Source organism: Fomitopsis serialis (genome assembly GCF_022376445.1).
Source record: "Fomitopsis serialis strain Sig1Antser10 chromosome Unknown B0H18scaffold_101, whole genome shotgun sequence".
NCBI lineage: Eukaryota > Fungi > Basidiomycota > Agaricomycetes > Polyporales > Fomitopsidaceae > Fomitopsis > Fomitopsis serialis.
In genome coordinates this window covers 43,328-69,496 of record NW_025955061.1, presented here as the reverse complement: position 1 = coordinate 69,496, position 26,169 = coordinate 43,328, and the positions used below count along the sequence as shown (strand labels likewise).

The following is a 26,169-nucleotide window of genomic DNA, read 5'->3' as shown; positions in this document are numbered from 1 at the left end:
CGACCCAGGGGCGCATGTCTCGGCAGGGGAAAACTTGCATATCGTTCTGGGCCACAGCACCGTCTGTGCCCGCCTTGTGTACTCACCATGTACAGCTACAGTATCCGAATCGGTTCGCATATCAGGTCTTAGGTGAAACGGCGGAGTTCGTTCAACCTGTCATGTTTGCTGTACCAGCTTGATAACAACCAAGGCGGCCTGTACAGCCAGTGCAATAGAGCGATGATTGACATTGACAGGTGTTCGACACTAGTACTGGGCGGCGGGCACATCAATAGTGATGGCGATCACTTACATTCCTGCAGGTTCCTGCTGTAACGGAACACCATGACATGATGCGCTTACCAGCATGCGGCCACCATGTCATATCATCAATGTGGGTTATCACTGGAGCTTTTTGACGGGCTCGACTCCAAGAACTCTCCTCGGAAAGAAAAGTCATGGACAGGTTCGAGACGGATATGCCTGATCTTCATGTCATCTGGTAAGCTTCGGCTCTGGGGCCTCTCGTGTATAATATCAGGGTGTGATACATCCATGCCCATCCTGAAGTACTCACCTTGACACGAAGCCCGAGCTCGACCCACGACTCCTATTCAACAGCGGCATTAGCTGGCTATACTTCTGAACCGTCATAAACCAATCTCCCCTTCCTCTGCTGTCCCGCTTCGACCCCCTCTGGTACCCTTGAGTATACGAAGCCCAAGATGCGTCCACTTGCCAACGAGCCGTCATGGTCCACCATCGTTCGCGACGAAAACACAGTTGGTCCAGGTACGTCCACGGAGTGGTATCGCTCCTTCGAAGGGTCTGATCATCGTGACCTTGAAGACCTCTTCTAGGGTCCGAGCTGCTGTCCGATCAACACAGCCGGTGGACAGATGGGTGAGTTTCAGTCATCACGTCATGCCTGTCCATGCCTAGTAACTTCGCCTACGTAGGATCGCGGATAACTCATTCGGACTTACCCTCCGCACGTCGTTCCCGTTCGACGAAGTGGCTGCAAGGCTCCGATATGCAATCGCACACCTGCGGTACGTGGCCCTGCGTGTTGGTGTCAGAGTGTCACTTATCCACTGTTGCTAAGGTTCACGAGTCCCCTGGTCGCGTCCACCTTGGAAGAGGGCATCCACGGTCCGCGATTCCGCTCTTGGGTCTACACACCTGCAAGTTCCGTCCAAGACGCCATCGACTGGGCGCAGGCCGCCGTCGTCGTTTTACCTTACCGCATCCATGCCGATGACCTCGTGTCGGAAGTTGTGAAGGTCAAGCTGCCGTACGTCCTCCCAAGCGGGCGCGAGCTCATCTTCCGCTGCTTCCTCGCCCGATCGAGCGCAGCTAGCCCCGATGGCGGCGACAGCAAGCTGGAGGCCTCGGACGACGTGGTGTACATCGTATTCCACAGCACGCACGTCATCCAGGACGCACGGTCCACCTCAACGCGTTTTCGCTCGTGCTTGGTGGATGTCAGACCCTGCGTGCGAGCCCCTTGAGACGCTCGCGTGGGGCACAGAGGCGAAGAACCTACCTGTGGGGCCCGTGACAGCGACGGGCGGGCCGCGCCCGAACTGGGAGACGGAGGGAATGGCACTGATGGGCAAGATCATGCAAGAGTATGCGAACCCGGTGGTAATATCCGCGCATCCATCGTTCGGCATGCGCATTCGCTGATACGATTGCGGTTGTCCAGCGATCGCTCGCCTCACGCCTCAGCGTCCTGAGCTCGGCGTCCCTGCACGGCTTGTCAAGATTGTGGCAGCGCTGGACGAGGACCAGACAGCGCGGGTCGTCGCCGCGACGAAGGCGTCCGGGTTCACGATGTCGCATCTCCTCGTCGCCGCGCACAAACTCGCTGTCCTGTCCTACCACGACACGACCGACCCCTCTGTCCGCGGAGCTCGCATCCAGAACCCTATGGTACCGTAAGTCACCGCCTTTCCACCACGGCTGTATGAAGGAACTTACCTGCACTAGCTTTGCCTTGCAACGGCGCTACCAGGTGCCTTCCCATGACGACAAGGGCAAGTTCGTCTCCGCGATCTGCTGGATCCCCATGTCCGTCCCTGTCGCGGAGATCCTCTCCGCCGAGCCTCACACACCCAAGACGCGCCTCCATGCGCGCGTTCAAGGCCCAGTACGATGAACACCAGCGGAACCCGCACCTCCCCCACGTCAGCGCTGCTATTGTGGCGCTCGCGCCGCCGAACCAACCCGCCGTGTCGAACAATCCGTACTGCAGTATTATCTCTAACATAGGCGCCACGGAGGCTTGGCTGCCGGATCACTGGTATCGAGACAACGCGGAGAAGGGGGAAATCCGATCATTGAGGTAACGGGGATGGCCACGAGCCAGAGGCTTATTCTGGGGATGCCGTACGTGGATGCATTGCAAGGAGTGTTTAAGACGTTTATTGACACGAACTTTAGATCTTGCCACGCGTGGACGATGCGTTCAAAGCTGCACGTACAAGTTTTGGTGAGTGACCCCGAGTAGGTCGTAGTCGTGTCTTCCTGACTCAGGCCATGCGCAGACGAACGATCAGTGGGACGCGCCGGTAGTACAATCGTTCGCAAACGAGATCGTCAAGCAGGCCCTGCATATTCTAGACTAATCAGCGCACGAGCATATTGAGCAACACCAGTGAACATCAATACTGACATTATGGATATAATCTTCGATTTGGTCTTGGACACCATTTGAGCCTCTGAACCTGTAAACTCATCAGTGTGCCTACGACACGTACCGAGTACTAAAGTAAGTAGTGACTGGAGCGTACTGCCACTGGCAAAGAGCGACGCCGATCGCTCCTCCAACTCGGAAGCGGCATGAGAAAAGAAGCACATCCAGATGTGGAAACTCGGCGCTGCCGCGCCGCCACAGGAGCGGGGACCCGGATCATCCCAACCTCTTCCTATTTAGATCACCACTAAGGCTTGCATAGTGGTCTGTGCGTTACAAGCCTCCCGTAAAGGTAAGTACGGCGAGCGTTGAATACCGCAGATGCAGGTCTTTCAAAATGGCGGCAGTCCCAATTTGCAGGGTCACGCCGGTGTTCAACGTTGAACGTTGATGGCGCGTTGTACGGTATATGTCGCACATTCAAGTTGCTGCGAAGGGAAATATATGATAATCGCTGTGTCTTCATTTGCGTTGTAACCGTCAGACAGTACGTTTCTGACATCAAATCCTTCCACTCACATGCAAATCGAGCCTCAGAAATCAGGCACTCTGACCACAGGCGAATCAAGCTATGCATCCTCCCACCATCCCTTGCCGCCGCCGACCCTTTCTCGCCACAGCTCATACATACGGCCAGCCTCTGCGCCAGTCTTTTCAGGGACCTCCGAAGGGGGTCGACGAATGACGAGCTTGCCCGCTGAGCTCTTAGCCGCGCGCTCCAGAAGGTCCGTCATCTTCGCCTGGCGCTGGTGTATCCTGATCCCCGCGTTCTGCGCGTGCAAGACGCTCCCCGGTCGGATGACAATCCTGCGCAACCCTCGCGGTAGTGGTGAGTCCGCATCCCTTGGCCCTTCCATGTCACCTTCTGAACGGCAGACCACTGCCTCCACCTCGTTTGCGAAGCCATGCGCAGCGACGACTCCCGAGATGGCCAGGTGCTCGAGGGCAGGACATGTCTCTTTCATGCCGCCACAGTCAAGCAACCCGTAAGGGCTCCTATTGCCCTCGAGGTGCAAACGCTCTAACCGGGGCATGCTCGGTCCGTCCGTGCCAGCCAGGAAGGGGTAGAACCCGCGTACTGCCAGTTCACGCAAGTGCGGAAGCTGCAGCGCGAAGAGGTGCGCGATGAGAGCGGTACCCATAAACAGGCAGTCTGCTGTGACCGCGAGCATCTCAAGCGTCGGCGCAGCGAGGAGCAGGAGGTGCGCCGCGGCAGCTTGGGCTTCCTCGTAGCGCGCCATGTCGGCGTCGCTCAGTATGCGGCCGGGGGATTCAAAGGGCGCATGGTGCCACGCAGATGGACTGCTGTCGGAGAGGTAGAGGTAACGAATGCGACGGAGATAATGCGGGAGAGGGGTAAGTGTCGCAATGAGGGCATGCATCTGGATGAATCCTTGGACCGCGAGGGACTGGTAGAGAAATGGTTGCGCGACGTCGTGGATGTAGTGGGAGACGAGGGCCAGTGCGCGTGCGGTGCTGCCGTCGTCGAGACATGCATACTCGAATATTTGTGCGTGCAGTTCGACGGAGAGTGTATCCATGATTGGTCGAATTCTAGCCCTTCAATTCTTGTAAGAGATAGAACGGATGTTGGGTCGAAGGAGGAGCAGGGCGTCTGCAAACCATGCGTGCTCGAGCGGCCATGACTGAGCTCTGTCTGGATGGGCGACTCGGACTGGCAAAGTGTGCGCACGATGGCGCAATCCGCGACGCGAGGCTGACCGCCGCTGACGTGACAGACGCGGTCAGGTGACCGTCGCGAGGCGCCGGACCTGACAGCCTGACAGCCTACCTTAGCTGCTCCACCCTTACAAGTGCATAAAATAACGTACTGAGCCTAATTCTACACGATGGATGATGGAGTGACTCTTCTCTCCTGGGTATCTAGACGTCTATGCTTCAATCACTCCGCCTCTTTGACTTCGTTGAGCTCGTGAGCCAACTTCACGACGTCGTTCTTATGCGCAATGGATTAGCATCAGCGAGTTGCCTCGAAATTACGGCTGCCTACCCCGCTGCGAGAAATCTTCACCGCCGGATCACCCTCTCGGGCGTTGCGAGTGACTGTATTGCCCTGCACAGATTTCAACTTGGTGATCACCATCGAAGTCGTTCAAGTTGAACGGCACCTCCTTTACCTTGTTGCTAGTGACTTCGGCCTTCCCCTCCGTGACGATTTCAGCAACCTTGCCGGAGGGATTTCCGCCTCCCCAGCGCCATCTACACATTACGTTGATCACCCGTGAGTTGCGTAGCAATCGTGGAGTGGCGGACAACGTACGAGACATCTTGACCCTCTTCCAGCTTGTCGCTCATCTTGTCTACGATTCTCTCAATTCAAGGATGGAGGAGGACAGAAAGATGAATAAGACCCTCGCGACGTCGAACGCCGACATATATATGCTCCATCCCGTCCAGCACGGCATCGGCCGGCGTCGACAAGCTCGACGGCTGTCTTGTTCGCGCACTTCGGGATGTCGTCATCGCGACCTTGCTGCTCGATAGAGTGATGACGTGAGTACTACTGCTTGGGTTGTTTGATTTTGTAGGCGCGTCAATTGTGACAGATTGTTGTGCTACTCACCTCTTTCTATATTCGGAAGTGTCGATGAGCCCAGCGTTGTAGAAGCTATGTCCAAAGAGCATACAGAACGTCTTGATTCATGGGTCGTAGTGAACGCGACGCTAAGCAGCTCTGTAGGATCTGATTGATATCCAGAGAGCCGTGGCCAATCATATCTGCGACACTGTCTGCCGTAACAACTGGATGGATAGATGAATCTATTTGCTTAGCATATCGCAACGGATTGGAATGACAGGGCAGATGCACATAGCACGGGTCTTCCAGACTGGATCATAAGTTTGGAGTGTGGAATGCTCGGGCAATCCTTGAGCACGACCTTGAAGACAATGCTCCTCCTCCAGAATTGCGATACCGGCGGTGACGCTAACGGTCAGCCCCCTCGAAGGCTGGCCACTACCAGACATCCTCAACGGGGTAGCCATGCAGGGAATGCATCAGCAGTTCATGCAGACCGTCGCGTGCATGACCGCCAGGAGTCCCATGCGGCTCGCGGGATAGAGCAGTACTGAATACGCATCACGAAAGACCAGTCAGCTGAAAGCAGCAAGGATACTCCGACGCATACATACCTCAACCACCATGCGAACCCGGGGAAAGGACACCAATAAGTCGGTACGCATTAGTGAGAACAACGACCCACATTGGCAGGCAAGATACCGACTACCATACCGCTGGCGACTGTCCTGACGTAGCCATCGTTCTCGGAGTGGCAACGTGTGTCCCCACAAAGATGATCGGTGATGCCACGCGCCAGGAAGGCTACACCTGACGATCGATAAAAGTCGCGAGGTCAGCCAGCTATTCAATCGACGAAAGAATACCCCACAAGTTGGTACACCGTCGGGCGAGAGAGACGCGCTGACATAGACCCGCAGCGCTGTATCTCAATGCACGCCGACGGGGTTCTGGGAGAAGCGAAATCACCTGGCGCAACTACCATGTCAACGCACCCTTAGTTTAGGTTATCTCGACCATCTACCCCGCCTCCATGAGAGCCCATGCGCGAGCGGACACCAATGGCTACGCACTAACCCTTCAGCCCAGAAAAGCAAGAACCCACGCACCACCCCCAGCGTCGTTTGACTATCCTCCCCAATCTCCACCGCGATGCTATCGCCGAGGCTTGAGGTGCCCACAGAGGTATCCGTGATTGCAACGGCAGGCCACTGTCCGGCTTCAGCAGGATCGCTTCCTAACCGAGCCGTCTTGTCCCCTTGCGGACGGTCATAGCACTACGGTGCAGCGGAGATGGGCTGCCACGATGATCACTAGCACATGTTGTGAGGACTGGCGGATCGGAAATGACGGGCATAGACAAGACAGAGATAGTACCGTATGTTCCGTCCGACACCGTGGAGCCCATCGCACAGGCCTGCAAGCACCATCGTCGTTACCGTGCCTGGCCGCCCTTGCCGTCGAATTCGCTCCGAGTGCACCGCCCCAGACTGCCTCCGCGGCGATGTTTGGCCCATTCGCGATCCGCGCAGATGCCTCCGAGTCGAGGGCTGCCAGCGTCGGCCGCACACGTACGCACGTACGCGGGTTAAGTCCGGAGGCACGCTGGCCACGCCCACATGGGATCGCGGGGTCAGCGTAAGGCCAGCTGACCGCCACGCTTCATACAAAGAGGCATCCCAGAGGAAACACACGATTGTACGCGCCCTCGCCTGTGCGACAAAACGTACCCATATAGCCACAGGCACAACACCAGCCAATGCCGTGATGTCACATTCGGGCGTGCGCTGCCTCGCGCGCGGTGCGGCGCGCCCACTGACCAGCCTGATGCTCTGTGATAAGGAATAGAACCATTAGCACACTGACCAAGCGTTCTCCCGGTTAGCTGACTTAAAGTTGGAGGGAGAGCGATAGCACCTGGATAGCACTTTCGGGCGGGTGGTCGGTCAGGAGCACGAGACGACTATACTGTGATCTCGCCACGATGGGAGCGCGGCGATCTTGTAATCAGTTCTACGGCGGCACGTCGTTACCACGAGCTGCTCGGGGCTACCTTTCCATGTGAACTCGTGCCCACAACAGGTGGAGTAAGGAGGGGAACCAGTACAGCGTACGCCAACTGAACCAGACCGCCATTGAGGTGGAGGGATGATCCTGTAGGTGCACAATGACGAAGCCGTCGGAGGAATTACTGTAAGACCATGTTTGATCGCCGGGAATAAGAAGCAACAGTATGCGTCGGAGTGAGGCACCGCTGAACGGATGGTGGGAAATCACGAGCAAACTTCTACTGAGCTCACTGTGCGTTCACCAAATACAAGTTATGGGATTCGCTGATCCGGCGTCCTTCATCTGGAGTTAGAAGACACTCGCGATACCCGAGGCATTGAGTTCACTTCCGGCACAACTTCCCAGGAACAAGGCATGAGCAGTCAACTCAGCTGGATGGGGCCCAAGACAGAAGCGCGATACGGAAGACATGACATGAGTGAGAAAGCAACGGAGATCCCCAACGCAAACTCACAGGTTGTTGCGGATGGTTGAAGCGCTGCACTAGCTCGCAAATGGGCAGGAACACGCGCGGCTTGAGATGGCGATTGGACAGCGATAGTCGACGAAGACAACAGCGGCGAAATGCCTGAGAGCTCCAAGGTCAGAGGGGTCCTACAGGACGGAAACTCTATTGATTGACCTGCCCGATATGACCGTGGTGCGATAGTGATATGTCCGACCGTCACGGTTGTGGCAGCGCGACGGGACTAAGATGATCTTCAAAAGCTGAGTTGCTCCCCGGCCCCAGAGCGCGCGCTGGCAGCAGGGTGCACAGGCCATACACTCCTTGATCCGCCCGATGGAGCATCAGCCAAGTGTCCAACGGGATCGCGATCTTCCGCGGTGGAGGACAGGGCGCCCGCGTGCAGTGTGGGCTGCACACCCAGCACGGCACACAGGGCTTTGTAACGGGAACGGATTTGTCGGAAGAGCTTCGGAATGTCGAGTTCAGATGGCTCCGTAGCCGACGGGTTGACGCGGGGGAACTGAGCTAGAAGTGCCAGGAGCTGTCGAATATGCTGTGCTGCCCGGCTGCAAGGAGTGTGGCGTGGTCAGCACGCACGGAGAAACATAATGAAATGGAAGAAAGACACACTCGTCTGTTGTTCCTCTCTGGGAGAGGACGGCTCGCCACAGCAAGGCAAAGCCTTCGTAGAAGCCGAGTTCCTCCCACATTTCGAAGCCTTTCTCTCGTCCCAAGGCCCTCCCCTCGATAGAACCATGGATTCGGCCGTGTGCGAACCCGTCCTTGTAACCCTCTTCATAAAACCTTGTTTGCAACCATCAGGCAAGATGAATCATGATAGCCAGGAATTACGCACGTCTGTTCCACATTTACAAGCTCTTCCAGGTCGAAGTCCATGATGTTTCCGTGTGGAGTGCTGTGTACGACGATCTCCTCTCTATGAACTTGTACAGACGAGTATTCTGATCTGATAGCGTGCAGACTAGTCAGTCGGCAGTCGGCAATGATTATACTCAGTGAGCTTGAGATGGTGGCGGGAACAGACAAGGTGCAGAAGCACAAAGCGATCGAATGTCCGATCGCTGTAACCCATTCTGGAACGATTTGATTTGCATCTGATAACGGGTTACTAACGACGTTGCCCGTGAAAATCGCCCAGACAATCGCTGTAGCTACGATGCATCGGAGTAGTGGTAAACGGAAAGAACGGTAAGTCGTGGTAGAGAATATAGAATGACATGTTCGATCGTCATGAAAAGTGAGTGAGCCGGCACATATATTTTGGATCCTTGTTCAATACTGACTGTGTCCAAGTTCAATGACGATGGGCTGACCAGCACCGCTGACGTGCCTTCCCATGTAGATAACCTGATACCACAGCAGTGGATTGGTGAGAAGTAGTAGGTACGTCACACGGGTGAGAATAGGGTATTCCGGAAGTCCGATGCAAGAAACCGACGGTAAAGCGTAGCGTGTACAGCAAATGAATGAAGTGAAACATATACTAGACCTGGAATGCGCTGCGTCAGTCCCTGCGTAATCATTCAGTATGCAATACAGTGGACACGCACCAAGCTTAGCTCCAGCGTCCACACCCGTCTTGCCCACAGCTTAACCGAGTTCTCCGGCTCCCCAGGGCCGGCAAGGTTGATCTCCAGACCATCCCACCAGCACTTCCGCTACACGGCCAGATGACAATGAGCAGGAGAGCATGCCGCGAGCGTGGAAAAAGTACGCACCGCAGGCTTCCGCCAGAAGAGAAGCAGCTTCTGCGCCGTCGCCATCTGGTTATAATCAATGGTAACCTGCTTCTCGCCAGTCGGACCAGGCGGGTGATGCACTATGCCTGTCTTCAGAAGTACGAGTGCTATTGAGGAGATGCAGCAGCGTGAGGGTTCCATGGCACGGTATCCCCATTCGTCGTCTCGGTCGAACCCGCTGTAGATAAACTGAGTAGAGGAACCAAGGAAGCACTACGCGACCAACCTCATGCACAGCATGTCAATGAGATGCTGTTCCGCTACGTTGTTTTCCTTGTTGACGTTGCGCTGCAGCGCGGTGAAGATATTGCGCTTATGGAGGAGGTATTCCCCGCATTTCCGCTTCAGATCGAGGAGGGCATCATTGGCAATTCCATTACTGTTCGTCGATGCGCTGGTATTCTTCGGCGGAATAGAAAAGTACTCGAGCTCTTCCCTGAGGACGATAATAGCCTGCTTGGTCAAGAGGGGGTTCTGCGATGGCGACGGCCCAAAGTCAGACGTCGGAGAACCGCCATCCACGAGTTGCTGCTGAGCCGCGAATAAGCCGGGCGAAGTTGCGGTGCCATAGAACGTCTCCGAGGCATTGCGGAAGAACGTGAGCACGTATGAGAAACAATCCGGATCAAACTATGCAAGGAGCGAAGGGGTTAGGGAGAGATTCACAGCCCTGGCGGCTAGATGACCAAGACACGCACGTCTACAGCGTAAAGCTCCTCGTAGTCGTCATTATCTCCTCCATCTGATAACGCGGCGCTTTGACGACTTAGTACAAGCCCGTTCGGAAACAAACAGAGCAGGACGGATTCGGGAAGGTTCATGATGGTCTCGCGGTCCACGGAAAAGCGTTTGCCGCGCAAATCGAGGAGCAATCTCGTGAGGAGGTGGGGCTGGAGGTTCGTCTGCACTGGTGTCTGCGACACCTGCGTGATAGGCGAGTTGGAGAGCGAGACGGCGGCCATGGCGGCGAGGACGTGGACGGTGGCTGGACGACGAGGACGAGGATGGAGGCAACGGTCGACGCGCTGCTCAGCAGCCTCAGCCGCCACCGGCATGCGCGACGCGGGTGGGCGTGCCAAACACGCTCAAACACGATCACTGTGCCTGCGGTATGCCCATACTGGGAAGGCCTAAATTAATTGCGCGTAAGTAAATGCGGGGCATGGCAACAAGGTTCGCGCGTCCTCGCCCCCAGCCAGCCGAACTCAAAAGACTGTTCCGCGCCCACGGAATCGGGCGTGTGTGTCTGCCCGGGCATGTCCCGACAGACGCAGATGACCGTGTGCGGCGGCGTCTGCCCGCAGACTTGAATGCGGGAGTGCGCCCGTCATTTGACAATGGGGCCCCGGAAGTCATGAGATCGTTCGCGCCTGCGCCGTCTTGGCTGCGTCCTGCTTGGAGACCATTCACAGCGGAAGCAGATCGCGCTTGTCGCCTCGGACTTATGGCTGCGGTACGGCCTCGACATGTGTCCACGCCTGCGGGCCGACGACAGAGCATGTCGCTGTGAGTTCAGCTGCACGATCGCTCTGATAGGAATCAACAGACAAGATTAGTGGAAATGGAGTCAAACCCCCGAGGACGGGGCAGGACGGGGCGCGCTCGACTGAGCTTCCGTTCGGTTGGTCGAAGATATGCCCACGGCAGCTCCCATCAAGCTTTAACCGTTTTGTTTAGCCCACCGTAAGTTATCGTGCCCTTAGGGTTCTTTCCTCGGGAGCGGGCTGCGCCTGGAAGTCTCCGCGCCGCGTTTCACCGCCCGAGACTATATAATAGAAAGTCCGCCAGGACCCATATCACTATACGCTCACCTTATCGACGTTCTCACCTCCGGATGCAGCGCTTACCATCTCTCCAGTCATAACATTCACCGTCTGTCCCCCTCAAGCATAGACCGTCCGCGGGGCTTCTCCGTCGATGGACCCGAGCACCTCGTTCCCATCTGCCGCCGCCAACACCTCCGGACACGCCGTTTCCGTTCTGGTTTTGGTGGAAGATTCGCAGACAATGCTAGGCAAATGGGACGACGTCCGACACCGATACCTGCCCGCCCTACTGCACGGTCTCCGCGTAGACAACAAGACGAACCCGGTGAGCACGTCAATGATATATCGGCGACCTTACCGCTCATGCCGCCCGAAGCAATTTCGAATATGGTGGTTCACAAGCTCGCCAGCATTTACGCCCATGACGACGACCGTCACTACTTTAGCCGACTATAATAACCTGCCTAATCTCAGTCTCGGCCGCCACACGGACACTCTCATCTCGACGGGCACCATCCGACGCTGCGTCAACGTAAGATTCTTTGTGCCTCACCGTCACGACCTGATCACATCGTAAGTTCGCCTTTACAGGTTTACCTGGCCTCTGGCAAACAGCGTCGCACTAACCAGCACCTCATTATTATTGCTGCGTCGCCATTGCTAACAGGCTCCGAAGGACCTGGCCCCGTCCAGGCTGGCATTGATCCTTGGGTGGGCACTGCCTTGGCACTATGTCAGGTCGGTCTCATTTGTTACCAAACTGTCGGTCTTTGCGTCCCTTCTGACCGTCTCCGCCGCAGGAGGAAATACACCTCCACTTAATTGTCGGTCCCGCCAATGAATCGAGGTCCTTCCGTGATCTATTCTCTCGCACGGTATGCTCCGTCCTCGGGATCTGACGATAGCTCTTGCTCAACTTTCGCAGCGCTTTGCCCAGACACTGTCTGAGATCCCGCCCTGGTTCGAGGTCGATGCGACTCGCTTTTCCATCCTCATCTCGGGGCGTGCATTGCAGCAGCCACAACAAGGAGGTTTGTGTTCTATTGTTGCCGGGCGCATTCTTGCGTTGACGGCTTGTATTTTGAAGCAGCTACCAGCATGAGGACGACTCCTACTTCGGTGCCCCTCCTCGATACCCGACGCAGCAGCCCGGAGATCCCTCTCTCTCCAACCACCACTTCGCCTTTGTCCTCCCCAGCCCATCCCATTAGCCCGACATCCAGCCGCCGTTCCTCCGTCTCAACGACGTCGCCGCCGCGCCCAGACGAGCGCCCCGCCCTCCACTCCAGGTCGACCACGGACACCCTCGGGCTCGTCGGCTATCTCCAGCGCATGCACGGCTTGACGAAGAAGCGCAGTTACGGTGCAAAGCCGACCAAACGCACTGCTACTCTCGCTGAGGGCCACGTGCCTGGACGACCGATCCTACCGCGTCTCGACTTGTCGGCGCCCTATCCTCGACCACCAGTACGTTCCTCTGAGACCGTTATTGCGTCGCCGGGCTCGTCGACTGCACCATCCTCTCAGCGCTCCAGCCCTACTGCCGAGCGGCCGTCTGTTGACGATCGTCTTGCGTTGAACAGAGGGTCCTGGCAGCCATTATCACCGTCGTCTGCCTCCGGTCAAGTGCCTGACTCCACTGCCGCTGCTCTGCGCAGTCTGGAAGCCATGGCCCCTCGCCTCACCGAATTTCATACCCCCGAGCACCCTTCGGCTAGTACTCGCTCGCCCACCGGGCGCGACATCGGGCGCGGCGCGCAGTTAATGCAGGCGCTTGCCCGCCGCGACGCGACTTCAGCGGACCTGAGCATCGAGGAGATGCACGCGTTGTCTTCCGCCTCCGCGCATGACATGGGAGCCACAGACATGCACCAGCGACCGGCGATGCTGGGCAGAAGCCTCAGCATCGACCACGTCTCGTATTACAACATGATGGCGTCCACCAGCCAGGCGCCGTCGCCGCTCCCCTCGCCCTCGCTTACCGCGCCGGAGAGTTCCGCCGAGAGCTCGGAAGATCAACCCTTCATTGTGACTCCCGAATACGAGGCGTTCGTTGCCGCTCGCTTCGAGGAAGCGGTCCGCTCAGGCGCAATGCAGGCGTCCATGACGTCCAACGTGCCCGGCACCCTCTCCGCGCCCGCAGTGCTGACGACCGGCGAGGTGATGGGCCAGGCCCCCGAGATGCAGACGTCCATGTATGCCGGACAGCACCCAGGAACGCAAGGCACCGGCCACCAGACAGCTCTCGCGTTCGACTCGTCTGCTTACTCCGCTTTCCCAGGACAATCCGCAGAAATCGGGGGACAATGGGGACCTGACCATGGGTATGTCCAGGATCCTTCCCTTTACGGAGGGCCTTCGACAGGCGCGTGGCACTCGCGGTGATGACGGCTCTGTGACTCGTCCTACGCTTATGACCCAGAATGCTTCGAATCGTAATAGTGTTCTCGCTATCGTTCCTCTGCATCGTTATGCTCGTCCTGTGTTTCATAATGTATCAGTGCTGTTAGTGTCGTGTCCGTCGGTGTAGTGCTCTGCTTACCTTCACGGTATATACCCTGCAGATTTTTGGAGTGGGCTTCATGTATTCCTGTAGCATACCTAGCATAATGTACCATACGACGTTTTGCAGATGAGGACTCGGACGCGCGTCGCCGTCGGGTCTTTGGTGAAATCATGCACTACCGTATGGATGATGTTGTCGTCTGTCATTGTGCATATGTCTCTGGCATCGGTCCTATCGGACTGGGGCTACTGACGAATTGGTAAGTCGGGCTTCAGGGAATAATCCGAGCTAACGTTACCTTACGGAGTGTGCCGTCAAGACTTCATGTAAGATGTCCTTCGCCACCTGGGAAAGGCACGGCTCCCATGTCATCGGTTTCCACCGGCATAGAAGAAACACTCCACTGTACCGCTGTTCGTGATGATCCCGAATTTTATCATGTCGCACTTGTGCGTTGTGCAGCATTTCATAAGTATCATAACATTCCCTGTGCCGCCGACGTAGATGCAACAGGAAAAAATATCCAAAGTCGACTGGGCAGTTGAATTCCGGTAACATTCTGCTATTAATCCACTACTTATAGACACAGGGCCCAGCCGGCGCGAATGGGGGAAAATCGGGTGCTTTCATGAGACTTGTACGTCCATCTAGCCACTTACACGAGCTACTATCCGTCGTGCCCAGCCCTTGAACACCACCGTCGAGAAGAGGCCGCATAGATTCTCCTAAAATCATTCTACAGGTGCCATGCACTGTGCACTGACGGCGGCCTCAGACAAGTTTGGTACGGAAGGACATGGGACTCAACTGTACCCAGCCCCGCCTACCCGTGAGAGGAGTAATCCAGGACGCAAGTCATGACAGTGGTGTTGAATAGTATAGAGGTCCAAGCTTCGAGAGGAACGACTCACTGCCAGACTCGTTGGACCGGGTAGCCAAATTGTGATGGACGAGAGTGATGTTGATTTTTGGGTCGGTATATCCGTTTTTGGAACGATATGCAACCTAAGGAGATGACGTAAGCCCCGGTGGCGTTCCCAACCTGGATCGGTAACCATCGTCTCTGGATCTCGCCCACAGCTTGGACCGGCGATGTAACCTTTTGTATTGACTGTTTGAAGCACGTTTTAAGCCACTCGAGTCCGCTTTGACCACCCAGGACCTGATAAAAGGGGCGTCAACAAGCGTCATCCTCTCTTTATAACCATCATGTCGAAATCGCTTCTGACTATCGCTGTCTCTCCGCTCTTTGCTAGGTTTGTCGCGGTGCTCTACCGTTCGGGTGGCCCTGCAGTCGCTTTGTCCGCAGACAGCTCTGCTCCTTTGCCTGCGACGCCACCCCAGCAGCGGGGACCAGGCCACTCAAGCGCAAACGCGAGGAGAATGAGGCTCAATCGAGTCGACCACCTCTTCCACCCCGCATCGTCGTTTGCCCGCTCCGCGAAGACGGTGTCACCACCGGTGCTCGTCGCGTAACGACTGAGCATCCGTCGTCTGCAGCCGCTCAGCTCGTCGGAGACGTCGACACCATGGCGCAGGCAGGACATACCGAGGCCGCAAAAGCCGCGGAAGTCAAAGTTCGTGATTTCGCGTACGAGCCTTCACTTCTGCCGCGCGTACCCGACGCGTGGCGGAAGCCCCTGCATACACTGGTGGTGCACGACCGTTACCTCCGCTCAGGACCCAAGGAGAAGGGGATGTTCAAGCTGCCTGGGAAGTTGTTGTGGCGCTTGATGGATTGTGGCCTCGTCACGCCAGAAGAGGCGCTGCGAAACTGGCCACAAGAGGACAAAGACGCGTGTCTCGAATATGCATCACGTCCAAGTGGCCCGTACCCGTACATCATGCCACCCATCCGAAAACCAACCGCCGAATACCGTAGGCGCGTCTGTTATGCAATGTTCCGGCCTAACACAGACGACATCTCTGAGGAGCTTGTCTACATGCCTCCGAACACCGACGACATGGACGATGGCACGTCCGAGGTCCCCAGCGGAGTTCTCACTATGCGCGATCTCTCACCAAAGTTCGTAGCCGAGGTCTTCGAGAACGCATGCGCTACAACGGAGATAATTGAGTCTCCTACTGGCGTCGTCCAACCCTGGCCAAGAGGCGACGGACTGTTGAACCAGAGACGAAAAACTCGTCAGGCGCGCAGACCGATGCCTCCCGTCCAACATCATCACCTCGTTGTTACCCCCTTCCCGCGGCGCATTTCGCTGGAGGTTCACAACAAAATCCACACCCTTCACCGATTACACCCATGCAAGCGCAGCGTCCCGTTGTGGTTTCCACAGCCCACGCTCCTCCGCCCACTCCGAGACCCCCACGGCGAGCCAGCCTTGCCCGGACGGAGAGCATCATTTGGTGACAACAGTACGTATCTTCTGCTCAAAGACATTGTACGGCCCAATCCAGCATTACACATATATTGTAGAGATGTATCACTTAGATTCCGGACCGACTGGGACACAATGCGCGTAGTTCATTATTTGTATTCATCGCTACCTATACCCCATACTTACTTGCGCACCTCTTCACTGTCGTCTCAGTTTAATGACAACTGCAGATTTGCTCGCCGCACAGTGGACTTGAGATCCTGCCCTACATAATCAATATCCTTGTCGCAGTGCGCAGTGCCGAGTAGGCAGACCACGCCGTATTACCCCCGTCCTAGTGTAGATCGCCACAACAGGATCAGCGAGCGCTCTCCGCCTCCCACGCAGTCGCCATCATCATTGTTCGATACCTAGAGCGCCTACTGAGCTTAAGACCTTACCTCCAACTTACCTCCTCCACCTTCAGGCCGGAAGGACGGCTCTAGGAAGTCCTGACAGACAGCTTGGATTGTTTTGCTAACATGGATGCTTTCTTTGCTTGCTCGGCTTACCATGCAGACTTGCGTTTGGCCGTGTCCGCGCCACCCCAACAACGGGTTCATTTCTTGTTGATCATGTCGCGACATGAGGAGATCGACGACACAGGAGATCCGCTGTTACCAGACCTTGATCTCGTCAGGCAGGACGTCGCAATGAGTAAGTAGTGACTTCGGAGCTGGCAACCATGGTCCTGTACTCATAACCCTCACGAAACGAAGCGTCTGCGGTCTGGCAGGAGGCCATAGCCTTGATGCCCGAGCGACCTGTGCTTGAGTTACAGGACCCATACACGGGTGAAAATGTGCAGGAACCGGCTTCACGCTCTCTTGTACTCAAACTCAGACTTCCCTGGCTATTCATGTATAGCTTTCTCATTCACCACAGCGATGGTATCGTTTGCTATCCCATCTCTCGAGGGTAGTGCATATGCTGATGGTACGCGAACAGTGCCGGAGGACATCCACGAACATGTGATCTGGGCTCTTGAGATGTACATCGACGCTCTGATCCACTGCACGGACGTGCAACTCGTCACTTTATACAAAGACGAAATAGGCGCCATGTATGCCCACGCTGGGCCGGTCAGGCACAATCTGCTACCCAGCCAGACATCCATAGGTTTTACCTAGTAAGTTCACCAAGGGGTCACCTGTTGTGTTTGTACAAACTCTTACTCCCATCCAATGTCGTAGCGACAACAAGCGAAGGCGAAGATAACTCTATTCCTGTTGTGAGCCTCTTGTATTGGCGTAATCGTCGTCGTATCGGCTCAACTGCCTGCCTGTCTGGACAGGAAACCGGAGATTGATCGACCAAGGGAGGCTGTGCAATACTTCAGTGAAATCATCGACTTCCGGCAGCGATCTGCTGTTCCACCCGGGCAATTTTTCACGGCGCAACGTAGGTCGACACAAGCCCCTCACGTGTGAGGGGCTTGACGCAAAGTCCGGGGTCTTGTAGGGTTCTGGGGGTGGCGCGGCATAACAATCTTTTCTTATCTCCATACAAAATTCGTTAGATAGCATTGTTATCACGATTAGATCGTACTGTTATTGCCGGCTTACAGGACTGTAACGGAGCGATGTACGGCGAGCAATCTCGAGCAATAGCATTCGAATTTGACCCACTACGACCGTCCACCTCGATCATGATTCATTCTCGCCTGCTGGACTCCTCTCAGCTTGCTAACCGACACCCCGCGTCGGCGGAAGACACCGCGCGTTGCCACCCCTCAGCAAGTCGTAGTCCAGGCATAAGGCCTGAACCTATACAAGCCCCTCCGAACGACGTCGTCCAGCAATCTCCGAGTCGCCTGCCCACTCCTACCCGTCCGCCGCCGCCGCCGCCTCGCTGGCCTCGTCTTAATGCATGGATACCTGATGACGAATGGATATTAGCTACAAAACACGTCTTCGGGTACGGACCTATGGACTGGCAGCTCGGTGCAGCCACGAAGATCCTTGAGACCAATGACTCTATGATCATCGCGGGCACAGGGGCGGGCAAGTCACTCGTATTCGCGCTGCTTGCAATTGCAGCTGAGTTGACGAAATCCGATGGACTCGTCCTTGTTGTATGCCCACTTAAAGCCTGCAGTTAGATCAGGTACGTACACACAGTCCGATTGTTTTGTACTTACTTACACTTGCACTGCCAGGTTCGCCGCTTGAAACGCGGCGGGACAAACCTCGGGCGCCAGCGAGGCGCCTCTCGTCGTGGGTGAAAAGGCGAACCCGATGCCAAATGGCATCCGGTCGATCGCTATCAACGAGGATAACAATGAGCCTTCCGTCTTTCGCGAGCTGGACAACGGACGCACACGCCTCTGCTACGCCTCGCCAGAATGTCTCCTGCATCATAACCAGTTCAAACAACTGTTTCGCAAGGAGTCCTTCCGACGGCGCATCCTTGCGATTATTGTTGACGAAGCCCATGTCATCTACACATGGTCGAAGAACTTCCGAGTCGACTATGGGGAGCTCAGACAGCTCCGTGTTATCACGGGGATGGACATACCATGGGCACTCTTCTCGGCAACGTTCCCTACGGAAATCTTCAACTTTTGTGGGAGATCGCTGCACATGGGCACGACACGGCCGTTTTGGGGTATCGACCTCGGTGCCGACCGTCCTTCGATCGCGCAGTGGGTGCGTCGCATGGAATACCCTATCAATAGCTTTGCCGATCTCTTCGCATTCATCCCGGAGAGCCACTCACCGCATCCGATCTCCCAAAATCCATCTTCTATTTTTCGACACGGCGGCAAGCGCGACGGGCTTGTCGAGTGCTGCGTAACCTACTACCACGGCCCTACGCAAGTGCCTTCGGATCTTCACGTCGGTATTGTCCGAAGAGTACAAGACGACCGTGTTGAAGTGGTTTCGCGAGGGCACAGTTCGCTGGCTTCTGTGCACCGATGCTGCAGGGATGGGATGTGACATACCAGACGTCATTTGGGTCATCATCTACGGTGTTGAGGACCTTCCTTCGGCGTTTCAGAAGGGCGGGCGTGCAGTACGTCAAGCCGGTCTCTTCGGGACAATGGTATGGCTGGTACAAGGCTGGGCATTCAACCCCAGCCCTGCAAAAGAGGTAGTCGTAGCACCAGCAGGTGCAGGTCGGAAGGTTGAGCCGCCACGCGTGCAAAAGTCGTCGCGCGATCCAGGCAGCGAGAAACGAGCGAAGTTGGACCCGGCGACACGAGAGTACATCAACAGGACGCAGTCTGATCGGTGCATGCGAGAGTTTGCCACACAGTACCTGCGTCCAGAACCAGCCTTCAAGACGTTCTCTGGCTATGAAAGCGAGGGTCAAGAAACAGAGGAGAGCGGCCTGAGATCAAGATACACGTGGGAGAAGAAGACACGCAATGAACAGCCTCGACCTGGCGCTGCTGTAGTGCGCGATGCTGCAGACTCGACGACAATGTGCCCATTGGCGTATTGACGGATGCTGAGCGTGCTCGTATCCTGGCAATGAGTGACTCTCTTCGTCGTCCAGCCACTAGCGAAGTTCACTCTGGTGCTCCCGATTCTGCCACTCCCGCATCACCGACGCGTCGTTGCCCACAAGCCGAGCGAGACAAGCTTCGAGACATACTGGTTGCATGGCGCGACCGGCGTTGGGCCGCCATCCCGTGACAATAATCCTTCTTGTCGCCTGACTGGGTCATGGATGACCTTGATATCAGTACTCTTGTCTCGAAGGCCCATATCATCCTGGGCGCCGCCCGTACAGTCGACTCGCTCTTGATCGACAACCTCATTACCTGGATGACAGACGAAGACACCATGACGTCGCTGCTCGCAGTCATTCGCGAGTTCTGCGTCGCTTTCGAAGTGCGGCATGGTGCTCAGGAGAACAAAAGGCCGAAGCAGCAGATAGGTCCCGAACCTGATTCACCGACGAGGAGTGGACCGTCACAGGGGGCTTCTGCGCATGCATCAGCTTATGCTGATATGATGCTAACGTGAGTAGTAAGTTATCCTGTTTCATGGACATGTCCTCATTCATCGACTGTAGCTTCCGCCTTGAGGGGTCGTCTCAGCCACAGCATGAGGGATCCAGCACGAAAGACAAACCTCCAGTTCACCGCCCATCGCTACACGATGAGACCTGTCGCAGATGTCGTACGAGAACAGCAAGAACCCTATATTCGATATCTTCTCGCCAATCCCAAGTCACGTCCGCCCACCAACGTGAAATCGCAGTGCGTGTAGCATGATTATTTGGCACTCAATTATTCATGCTCATCCTCGTCTCCATAGTCTTCTGTATCCCATCAAACTCTTCATCCAACTCGACATCGACCTCCATGTGACCGTCGGGGTCATCAAAGCGGTCCCTGTCTCCACCGCGTCATCCAGATCGCCTCCGCATCTTCGCCACGCGTGTCGTCGTCCGTCGCACGGTTTAACCACTGTTCAAAGAGGCCGCCTCGTGTAAGAGCTTGTCGTCCTTCAGTTAGGACATCGCGTACGCCGTTGTGCCTTGGGCTTGCGCGTGCGATTTGATGTACACGAGATCGTGTAGGAGGTGGTGGATGCGTCTGTCTGCCTTGAATGTATGTACACTTTGCTCCTTGAGGTCGAGACAGAGAGCTTCGATGTCGCCCTCAATGCTCACTTCACTGTGTGATCGGTGAAAGTCGTTGGACACCAAAGTACGTTGCAACGTCATGTGCGAGACTACGAAGCACCTCAACACATGCGGATGACTTGTTCTGTATGTCGTCCATCGAGGCGTTGCTTCCCGTTGCTGCAACATATTCTACCATGTGTTAGCCTGAGTCATATGCTTCGAGTGGTCAATCAAACATACCTTCAGAAATCCGTTGTTGTGTTCTAAGTACAGATCTGTTGGGATAGATCGCCTTTCTTTCCCCACCGATTGACGAGCCATGTATGCTCGATAACCTCACAGAGCATAGGAGGGATACATGGTAAATTGTGCCTTCATCTCGAGGATCTCGTTCCCATAGTTGTGACAACCCGCCCCGCGCATCATGAACACCCAGAAATCATGTACAAGCCACATACGACCCACATCCGCATCCTGTATGGCCTCCGAAAATTCTCGGAAGAGCAGGGCATCACGGATGAACAGGATTGAATGTGCAAGTACCTCGTCACCTGTGAGCAGTGCTGTATGTGCAGCCCTCGTCGATGCATAGTCCGCCACGATCTTGTTGACTACAGCATTGAAATCTTCCCATTTTGGCTTCCAGCTCTTGAGCTTCTGATGGTTATCATAGCCAAGTGATGTGCTAGTGAAAGTACAGTGTCAGTACATTCAATTTTAGTGAACGAAAGCCACAAGCTGAGCTCGCTGGCCATCGAAGATCATACCGGGTACAGTCCAAGATCCGTGCAATCAGGGAATGATACACAAGTTCCTTCGCCTTGTTGTACTCAGGTTTCTTCGGGTCGAGTTTGGATCGCTTCAGTAGCATCCGGTGATGTTCGAGCGAGCTGGGATTGTTGTCGCCTGGGAACCCGAGGTGTGTACGGAACAGCATGTACATCGCATTCAATTGGAAATGAAAAGGCATTGCTACCTCCTGGACCCAATCCATCCGTGCGAACGCCGTAAATTCCTCGGCCACTTCATCCTTCATAAGGCGTAAGTTGCGGATGGTCAACCAGTCGCCAACGAGTAGCCGTAGCTCCGACACTACAACCTCTTCGACCAGGCCGAGCACCTGGGTGAAGAGCTTCACAACGACTTTGATAGTTCCTGCCACCGAGGCTTCTTCTTGCGCGAGTGCTGGAAGAGGATAGAATTCTGTTTTCTCGTGCGAGAGAACCCGGATCTGTGGCTTCGATTCCTTGACCCGCTTCCATAGCTTCCGACTCCGTCGACCTCCCGTCTTGAGACCCGGTGCATGTTGCAACAGGATAACACGCACATGGTGGCGGAAGGCGTCCGTGAGCTGGGCTTGCTTTTCCGGAGTGAGCGCAAGATCGCGCAGTGTGAATAGCGAACGCTTTCCTGAGTTCTGTTCCGCTCGGCGATCGACAGCGCAGTGGCATAGCTAGCCCTGGTAAACTTCGCTGGCAGCGAAAAGACTGCTGATGTTGTGGCATTCAACTGTGTTGTAGTGCTGTCAAGCCGCTGCGAAGCCTTCCGGAGAGTGAAGTTGATGTTGTCGTAGACCAATGCCCATAACCGAACCATTGTTCGTATGAACTGATTCGCATGCTCTTTCGAACTGTCTGACAGAGCCACGAGACACCGCTGGACTGTGCTAATTTTACTTAACATCCATAGATTCTGACGGCCATTTGAAAAGCTGTACATACTCGTAACTGACAGATAGGCCCATATGATTGAAGGTATTGATGACCCGGCGCCCCGCTCCCGTGCTCGACAAGAAGATGCCAATGACCACTTGAAATAGATTTGTTGCGCGGTTGCGAGCAAATAGAAGCATGCTGATGATGATGACAATCACCTATGAATGACACAATAAGAATCGTCGCATTTCTGACGTGCAGTATAACACGAGACGAACCGGGGGAATTTTCGAGTCTTTATCTCTCTTCTCCTTCTTCTTCTTTCGCTCGTAATCATTTGTCGCAGTGAGGACTGTCATGAGCAACAACCACATGCATGGCAACATGGCCTGATACATCGCGGCGAGTTTTGATAGTGCGAAGTCCGTCGAGAGGTATGCCGTGTCAACCTTCGTCGAGGCGAGCTTGAGTTTATGGTCATGACAAGCCTTTGTCGATTCCTTGACGAGAATGTCAGCGGCTTTATGTGTAATCATCAGCTCGAGCTGATGCTTCGTCTCTCCGTGCGCCGACTCCAACCACGAGTCAAGGATCTGCGCGGGGGCAAAGCGTTTGCCATCCGTGTAAGCGATGTTGCGTCGGGCTTGTTGGGCGATGTCGGGATCATTGCTGTTGTAGTACGCAAGCAGAAAGTCGTTGACAGAGGTCCAACGTTGTTCTTTGATGGTTTCGAGGACAGTCTTGATTTTTTCGACCCTGCGAAGCTGGGACATGATGACTTTCGTGTGTGCGATGTTCCGCGGCACTGTATAGATCAATGCAATAGAGCCAACAGTTATCTCGATTACAACTTGTGTTATCGTGCTTTGTTATCAAGATAAGTAAAAATTGTATTGCCCCGCCACCCCCCAGAACCCTACAAGACCCCGGACTTTGCGACAAGACCCTCCACACTAGCGCCGTGTGGAGGGTCTTGGTATGAGACTACGGCGCAACGGTCGGTGATGTCTACCTCGTATCCACTCAGACAGTCTGACGTACCTGGGGGACAGTGACCTTCTCATGATCTTTGTGGAAGCTTTGACACGAAGCGGCACGGATGATGAAATCGCACAGTCACTGCTGAAAGGGCTTGCCAATTCGCCTGCTTCTGATGAGTTAGGTTTGCGTGATCTAATCGTAGCGAAAGTATGGTTGTCACGCGTTCTGCGGCGGCGAGGCAAGCTCGGTTCCGCAAAGAAACAGTTAGTCATTGATTGCTGTGTTCCAGAGTATGGGCCTCATACTGTAACTGCGACAGGGAGAAGTGGCTTGTCGAGTGGTTCCGTCAGAACCCGCGCCGGCTGCCGGCTGCAGACTACGAGGAGCTCTTGATGCGGGCTGGCGAAGCGCCGAGCCCTATTCTCGAAAATCTCGGTGGACCATCCTGGTTGGAAGGCCGGGAACGCACCGAAAAGACATACCAACGCCCCATCAAGTTCTGCTTGCGCTGCTACGCTCGGGACCCTATCGTAAGGCTCTACATGTGTGGAAAGTGCACAAAGGTCTACTATTGGTGCGATGTTTGGTCTGGGATTTTGACACGACAGGCCGCTTAACGTCCTCTAGTTCTCGAGAGTGCCAGAAGACAGACTGGTTTTCGCACCAGTGAGTGCTGAATTGTATCGTCGGACAACAGTGCCCATCACTGACCGCTTGTCTTAGAGGACCCTGCAGGTAAACTCGACATTTCTGTATGCGCACGCGACGTGCTCTGATCATCTGCTTTAGAGAGTTGGCGGCGAGGAACGAGCGCATCCAGCGCCTCGCCCTAACGGATCCAGCTGCTGCACAAAGGGAGAAAGATTGGGATGCGTGGCGACGAGCAGCGGATGTGCTACCGTACGTCAGCGCGTTGCGTTTATACCAAGATCCTAGCCGCGCGCGCACGCACCTCATCATCGAGGAGTCACTCTACACTCCGTACGCAGGAACTCGCGCCAGAGATAAATTCGGGGTTGTCAGATGTGCGGTCATCCGAATGTCTGACTTTCTGAATACGATGGCGGATGCCATGGGCGTCAGACCTGGCGCGGTGGATCGTTTGCGGACAGAGCAGCCTGAATGGGGCGTCAAGTTCTTCATATTCAGGTCTGCGCCCGGTATGACATCAATCGACAAAGGTCATACCTCGTCATCCCCTCGACCGCAAGAGCATCTAACCATCAGTCTTCGTAGGTGTTATACCGAGCAGCAGGATTGAAGAGACGACGTATAACCAGGATTGGCGGCGCGATGTTAACCAAGGCTATATCCCGACACTGCCTACGTTGGACGGGGGCTTCAGGGATGCCGAATTCGATGAAACTCGAGTCGCTGAAAACGTTCAGTAGTGGCAGTCATGCTGCCAAGCGGCCTCCTACCTATGACTCGGACCAGTGAACTTGCGCTGTACCGTAGCACTTCCAGCGGGCGGGCGACATCCGTGAATATCCAGCAGAGCGCGGGGATGCATGGGTTCTTTTGGTCATGCGGCGCAGATATTCGTTGGAACACCGTAGTCTTCGTTGGCGAGTGGCATCCTGCCGACGCAAAGTGTGGAATGTGGATCAGCACGGACTCGGATGGGGCTGAAGCTGAAGCGCGCCGCCCAGGAACTGATTCCAGTGGTCGAGATGTTCCGACCGATGCGAGCAACTTCAAGTTGATGCGGAAGCGGCTCAAGCCGTGAGCACTGCTCCGGAGAGCGGTCTCGAGGCGCGCGCGCGTTTCTTCCTTGGTGGTCTACCTCAGCAAGTGTCGGACCCAGGGGACGCAGACACCCCTTCTGAGGCCAAGCCCGACGTGCGCATAGAGTGTAACTTATGTTGTTCGGACAATGTGATGGTCATTTCGAGACACAGTGCGTTTGTCTGGGGCGGGAGAGTGTACATAGGTAACCGTATTTCAGCAAGGTATTCTCCGGCTCAACAGACTAGCCTAGCCATCGGTTGCGTAGGCCGGATACTACCTTTCGGTGCCCGCTACACGGTATCATTCGTACTCTGACATCTTGTCTGGACCCATGTCGTGTTTAACTACGGAAGTTTGATATAGCAACGGTCCAACACTATGGATAGGCGTCGAGTCCTGTCATTCGTAGTACTGATACGTACTCCTAGACACTACGCTATACATTTTCACCTGGCTGTATGCGCCCACGTGACCGCGTGCAGAGGTCGTCGCGCGCTGGTGGCTGAGCCGCACTCTGTCATGAGGGTATATCTGCTCGCCCTTGCAGCTACCTCATGTTCTCATCTGTGAAACTCTTTATAGGCTGCAAGGGTGACTTCAAGAGTCTCAAGCACTTGAAGTCCATACGAGTAGAAAGTGGTGCGCGAAGAGCATCACCTTCCTCTCGAAGCCTGTCGCTGAAAAGTGCAAGCGACGAAGAGGATTCGGGGTACGACTGGGACTATTTTGAGGACTGAGGTGAGTAGACGTTGAGTGAGGTGGCACAAGAGGAAGAGCCGGTAGACGAGCAAGATGTATCATGATATGATGAAGCGCAGCTTGGGCCGGAAGACGACTACGCTCAGGAAGGGTAATATACCACTCTGAGTGAACAGTGAGTGAGTCCGTCACTGCAGTCAGTCTCCGTATTCACAAAACGAAATTGTAGGTAGCTGTTGGACTTCAAGTTGCTCCTATCAATGGTGAGCTGGCCGAGCTTACAACACTAGCCTGCATGTCATGGCGTACTGACACTACATATTCTACTATGCTGTTCAATGCGGTAGAGGATATTCTCACTTTATCTTGAGAGTG

The 26,169-nt window shown here is 55.3% G+C and overlaps 12 protein-coding genes across 12 annotated transcripts; 7 read left to right on the top strand and 5 right to left on the bottom strand.

The window, feature by feature from the left end:
* Positions 1–707: 707 nt before the first annotated feature.
* B0H18DRAFT_1123574 (uncharacterized protein) lies at positions 708–2,333 on the top strand (the record flags this gene model as incomplete). The annotated part of the gene is made up of 8 exons (XM_048034707.1): positions 708–774; positions 843–885; positions 942–1,034; positions 1,088–1,453; positions 1,514–1,629; positions 1,691–1,922; positions 1,975–2,055; positions 2,105–2,333. The coding sequence occupies 8 exons, from the start codon at positions 708–710 to the stop codon at positions 2,331–2,333; spliced, it is 1,227 nt and encodes a 408-aa protein (XP_047888353.1).
* Positions 2,334–3,531: 1,198 nt separating this feature from the next.
* B0H18DRAFT_850559 (uncharacterized protein) lies at positions 3,532–4,221 on the bottom strand (the record flags this gene model as incomplete). The annotated part of the gene is made up of 1 exon (XM_048039602.1): positions 3,532–4,221. A coding segment is annotated over one exon (690 nt), but the record flags the coding sequence as incomplete, so codon positions are not given.
* Positions 4,222–4,448: 227 nt separating this feature from the next.
* B0H18DRAFT_35044 (uncharacterized protein) lies at positions 4,449–5,334 on the bottom strand. The gene is made up of 6 exons (XM_048037692.1): positions 5,329–5,334; positions 5,265–5,270; positions 4,962–5,204; positions 4,819–4,900; positions 4,692–4,754; positions 4,449–4,637 (listed from the first exon to the last, which is right to left on the bottom strand). The coding sequence occupies exons 3-6, from the start codon at positions 4,994–4,996 to the stop codon at positions 4,584–4,586; spliced, it is 234 nt and encodes a 77-aa protein (XP_047888351.1). The 5' UTR covers positions 4,997–5,204; positions 5,265–5,270; positions 5,329–5,334; the 3' UTR covers positions 4,449–4,583.
* Positions 5,335–7,990: 2,656 nt separating this feature from the next.
* B0H18DRAFT_883780 (uncharacterized protein) lies at positions 7,991–8,634 on the bottom strand (the record flags this gene model as incomplete). The annotated part of the gene is made up of 3 exons (XM_048040997.1): positions 7,991–8,303; positions 8,368–8,541; positions 8,594–8,634. The coding sequence occupies 3 exons, from the start codon at positions 8,632–8,634 to the stop codon at positions 7,991–7,993; spliced, it is 528 nt and encodes a 175-aa protein (XP_047888350.1).
* Positions 8,635–8,829: 195 nt separating this feature from the next.
* On the bottom strand, positions 8,830–10,597 carry B0H18DRAFT_1034335 (uncharacterized protein). The gene is made up of 5 exons (XM_048030236.1): positions 10,196–10,597; positions 9,724–10,127; positions 9,477–9,675; positions 9,309–9,416; positions 8,830–9,247 (listed from the first exon to the last, which is right to left on the bottom strand). Exons 1-5 carry the CDS (start codon positions 10,457–10,459, stop codon positions 9,242–9,244), a joined length of 981 nt encoding a protein of 326 aa, XP_047888349.1. The 5' UTR covers positions 10,460–10,597; the 3' UTR covers positions 8,830–9,241.
* A 706-nt stretch (positions 10,598–11,303) lies between these two features.
* B0H18DRAFT_1034332 (uncharacterized protein) lies at positions 11,304–13,950 on the top strand. Its single transcript, XM_048030235.1, has 6 exons — positions 11,304–11,588; positions 11,640–11,795; positions 11,855–12,001; positions 12,064–12,138; positions 12,189–12,294; positions 12,354–13,950. Exons 1-6 carry the CDS (start codon positions 11,415–11,417, stop codon positions 13,646–13,648), a joined length of 1,953 nt encoding a protein of 650 aa, XP_047888348.1. The 5' UTR covers positions 11,304–11,414; the 3' UTR covers positions 13,649–13,950.
* An 880-nt stretch (positions 13,951–14,830) lies between these two features.
* Positions 14,831–16,317, top strand: B0H18DRAFT_1034328 (uncharacterized protein). The gene is made up of 3 exons (XM_048030234.1): positions 14,831–15,070; positions 15,127–15,859; positions 15,880–16,317. The coding sequence occupies exons 1-3, from the start codon at positions 14,979–14,981 to the stop codon at positions 16,138–16,140; spliced, it is 1,086 nt and encodes a 361-aa protein (XP_047888347.1). The 5' UTR covers positions 14,831–14,978; the 3' UTR covers positions 16,141–16,317.
* A 213-nt stretch (positions 16,318–16,530) lies between these two features.
* On the top strand, positions 16,531–17,666 carry B0H18DRAFT_1034326 (uncharacterized protein; the record flags this gene model as incomplete). Its single annotated transcript, XM_048030233.1, has 7 exons — positions 16,531–16,804; positions 16,867–17,037; positions 17,096–17,210; positions 17,267–17,276; positions 17,341–17,378; positions 17,442–17,517; positions 17,553–17,666. The coding sequence occupies exons 1-7, from the start codon at positions 16,630–16,632 to the stop codon at positions 17,664–17,666; spliced, it is 699 nt and encodes a 232-aa protein (XP_047888346.1). The 5' UTR covers positions 16,531–16,629.
* A 378-nt stretch (positions 17,667–18,044) lies between these two features.
* B0H18DRAFT_853744 (uncharacterized protein) lies at positions 18,045–18,239 on the top strand (the record flags this gene model as incomplete). The annotated part of the gene is made up of 1 exon (XM_048039629.1): positions 18,045–18,239. A coding segment is annotated over one exon (195 nt), but the record flags the coding sequence as incomplete, so codon positions are not given.
* A 283-nt stretch (positions 18,240–18,522) lies between these two features.
* Positions 18,523–18,831, top strand: B0H18DRAFT_855645 (uncharacterized protein; the record flags this gene model as incomplete). The annotated part of the gene is made up of 1 exon (XM_048039649.1): positions 18,523–18,831. A coding segment is annotated over one exon (309 nt), but the record flags the coding sequence as incomplete, so codon positions are not given.
* Positions 18,832–21,064: 2,233 nt separating this feature from the next.
* B0H18DRAFT_958331 (uncharacterized protein) lies at positions 21,065–23,156 on the bottom strand (the record flags this gene model as incomplete). Its single annotated transcript, XM_048042682.1, has 5 exons — positions 21,065–21,413; positions 21,496–22,016; positions 22,056–22,145; positions 22,461–22,601; positions 22,662–23,156. The coding sequence occupies 5 exons, from the start codon at positions 23,154–23,156 to the stop codon at positions 21,065–21,067; spliced, it is 1,596 nt and encodes a 531-aa protein (XP_047888343.1).
* A 600-nt stretch (positions 23,157–23,756) lies between these two features.
* B0H18DRAFT_883790 (uncharacterized protein) lies at positions 23,757–24,625 on the top strand (the record flags this gene model as incomplete). Its single annotated transcript, XM_048040999.1, has 3 exons — positions 23,757–23,938; positions 23,992–24,030; positions 24,154–24,625. The coding sequence occupies 3 exons, from the start codon at positions 23,757–23,759 to the stop codon at positions 24,623–24,625; spliced, it is 693 nt and encodes a 230-aa protein (XP_047888342.1).
* Between the last annotated feature and the right edge of the window lie 1,544 nt (positions 24,626–26,169).

What these genes read in the sequence shown, in the direction of transcription:
- B0H18DRAFT_1034328 (XM_048030234.1), top strand. Translation starts at nt 14,979, where the DNA reads ATGTCGAAATCGCTTCTGACTATCGCTGTCTCTCCGCTCTTTGCTAGG. An exon ending in GGTGGCCCTGCAGTCGCTTT is followed by an intron (nt 15,071 to 15,126) that starts GTCCGCAGACAG and finishes AGCGGGGACCAG; the next exon opens with GCCACTCAAGCGCAAACGCG.
- B0H18DRAFT_35044 (XM_048037692.1), bottom strand. Translation starts at nt 4,996, where the DNA reads ATGAGCGACAAGCTGGAAGAGGGTCAAGATGTCTC. An exon ending in CCGAAGTCACTAGCAACAAG is followed by an intron (nt 4,755 to 4,818) that starts GTAAAGGAGGTG and finishes AAATCTGTGCAG; the next exon opens with GGCAATACAGTCACTCGCAA. An exon ending in TGAAGATTTCTCGCAGCGGG is followed by an intron (nt 4,638 to 4,691) that starts GTAGGCAGCCGT and finishes ATTGCGCATAAG; the next exon opens with AACGACGTCGTGAAGTTGGC.
- B0H18DRAFT_1034335 (XM_048030236.1), bottom strand. Translation starts at nt 10,459, where the DNA reads ATGGCCGCCGTCTCGCTCTCCAACTCGCCTATCACGCAGGTGTCGCAG. An exon ending in AGGAGCTTTACGCTGTAGAC is followed by an intron (nt 10,128 to 10,195) that starts GTGCGTGTCTTG and finishes CTCCTTGCATAG; the next exon opens with TTTGATCCGGATTGTTTCTC. An exon ending in TCTTCTGGCGGAAGCCTGCG is followed by an intron (nt 9,417 to 9,476) that starts GTGCGTACTTTT and finishes CTGGCCGTGTAG; the next exon opens with CGGAAGTGCTGGTGGGATGG.
- B0H18DRAFT_1034332 (XM_048030235.1), top strand. Translation starts at nt 11,415, where the DNA reads ATGGACCCGAGCACCTCGTTCCCATCTGCCGCCGCCAACACCTCCGGA. An exon ending in TAGACAACAAGACGAACCCG is followed by an intron (nt 11,589 to 11,639) that starts GTGAGCACGTCA and finishes TGCCGCCCGAAG; the next exon opens with CAATTTCGAATATGGTGGTT. An exon ending in CCATCCGACGCTGCGTCAAC is followed by an intron (nt 11,796 to 11,854) that starts GTAAGATTCTTT and finishes TCGCCTTTACAG; the next exon opens with GTTTACCTGGCCTCTGGCAA.